Source organism: Otolemur garnettii, unplaced genomic scaffold, assembly GCF_000181295.1.
Source record: "Otolemur garnettii isolate 467f Iridium unplaced genomic scaffold, OtoGar3 scaffold00181, whole genome shotgun sequence".
NCBI lineage: Eukaryota > Metazoa > Chordata > Mammalia > Primates > Galagidae > Otolemur > Otolemur garnettii.
Window position 1 is genome coordinate 1,004,343 of NW_003852576.1, and position 1,134 is coordinate 1,005,476.

Below are 1,134 nucleotides of genomic sequence, written 5' to 3' on the forward strand. Positions count from 1 at the left end.
CCACAGCACCTGGCTATTTTTTGGTTGCAGCCATCATTATTGTTTGGCGAGCCTGGGCTGGATTTGAACCCGCCACCTTAGGTGTATGTGACTGGTGCCTTAGCCGCTTGAGCCACAGGTGCCGAGCCACATTCTACATTCTTGACAAGAAACATTAAAAACTGAGACTTAAAAGAAATGGTATTTTCTATGTAAAAATCATATAATTATACCAAATTAGTTAAAAATACATCATATAATTAGATAACCCACAGATCCAAAAGACAAACAGCAGTAAATGGATTAGTAGACGAACAACTGGCATGAATTCCTAAAATCAGATGGCCACTGTTTCTGATTCCATGATTTCAGTATCTACACACTTAGAATATTCTGAGATGGAATCTACCTACTTATTCTAATGACATTAATTTAACATAAAAAAGCTTTAAAAGTGTTATGTGTATAAATAAGCTTTCTTCATAAAACAAAATTTATTCTCTAAGTAAGACCACCCACAACACAAATGCCAACCAACAAGTATCAGTTCAAGTTTTGGTATGTGTGGTTTTAGTCAAGTGGACCCTACCAACTAACCTCCAAAATATACATATCAGAACTGTATATTCTATGTTCACTTACCGTCCAAGAAAGCACTGCCAAAGAGGACGATTCTGTGTTGCCAAATCAGAATCTTTAGAGCCAAACAATTTAGCTAGAAGTCGAACAACAGCTAATCGCTCTTCTCCATCATTGCTCTAAGGTAAAAGAGAAAAATCAATGAAGCTTGAGCTTTATTCATCAGACTACAGAAAATGAAAATATGAAACATTCCTAAGAAGATACAGTTTCCTATTTCGGCTTATAATGGTGAGAACTTTAAAATATCACATGTTGGCTCGACACCTGTAGCTTAGAGGTTAGGGTGCCAGACACATACACCGGAGCTGGAGGGTTCGAACCCAGCCCAGGCCTGCTAAATAATAATGACAACTGTAACAACGACAAAAATAGCCGGGCATTGTGGCAGGCGCCTGTAATCCCAGCTGCTCGGGAGGCTGAGGCAAGATAATAATCACTTTAAGCCCACGAGTTTGAGGTTGCTGTGAGCTGTAACGCCACAGCACTCTACCAAGGGCGACATAGTGAGACTCT

At 39.4% G+C, this 1,134-nt stretch overlaps 1 protein-coding gene across 1 annotated transcript in view; it reads right to left on the bottom strand.

The window, feature by feature from the left end:
- Window positions 1-1,134, bottom strand: part of PDS5A (PDS5 cohesin associated factor A) — a 118,389-nt gene that overhangs the window by 68,515 nt on the left and 48,740 nt on the right. The window contains exon 8 of the mRNA XM_023507417.1: window positions 622-737. Within this exon, the coding sequence (XP_023363185.1) occupies window positions 622-737 (116 nt within the window). The remainder of the gene's footprint in view (window positions 1-621; window positions 738-1,134) is intronic.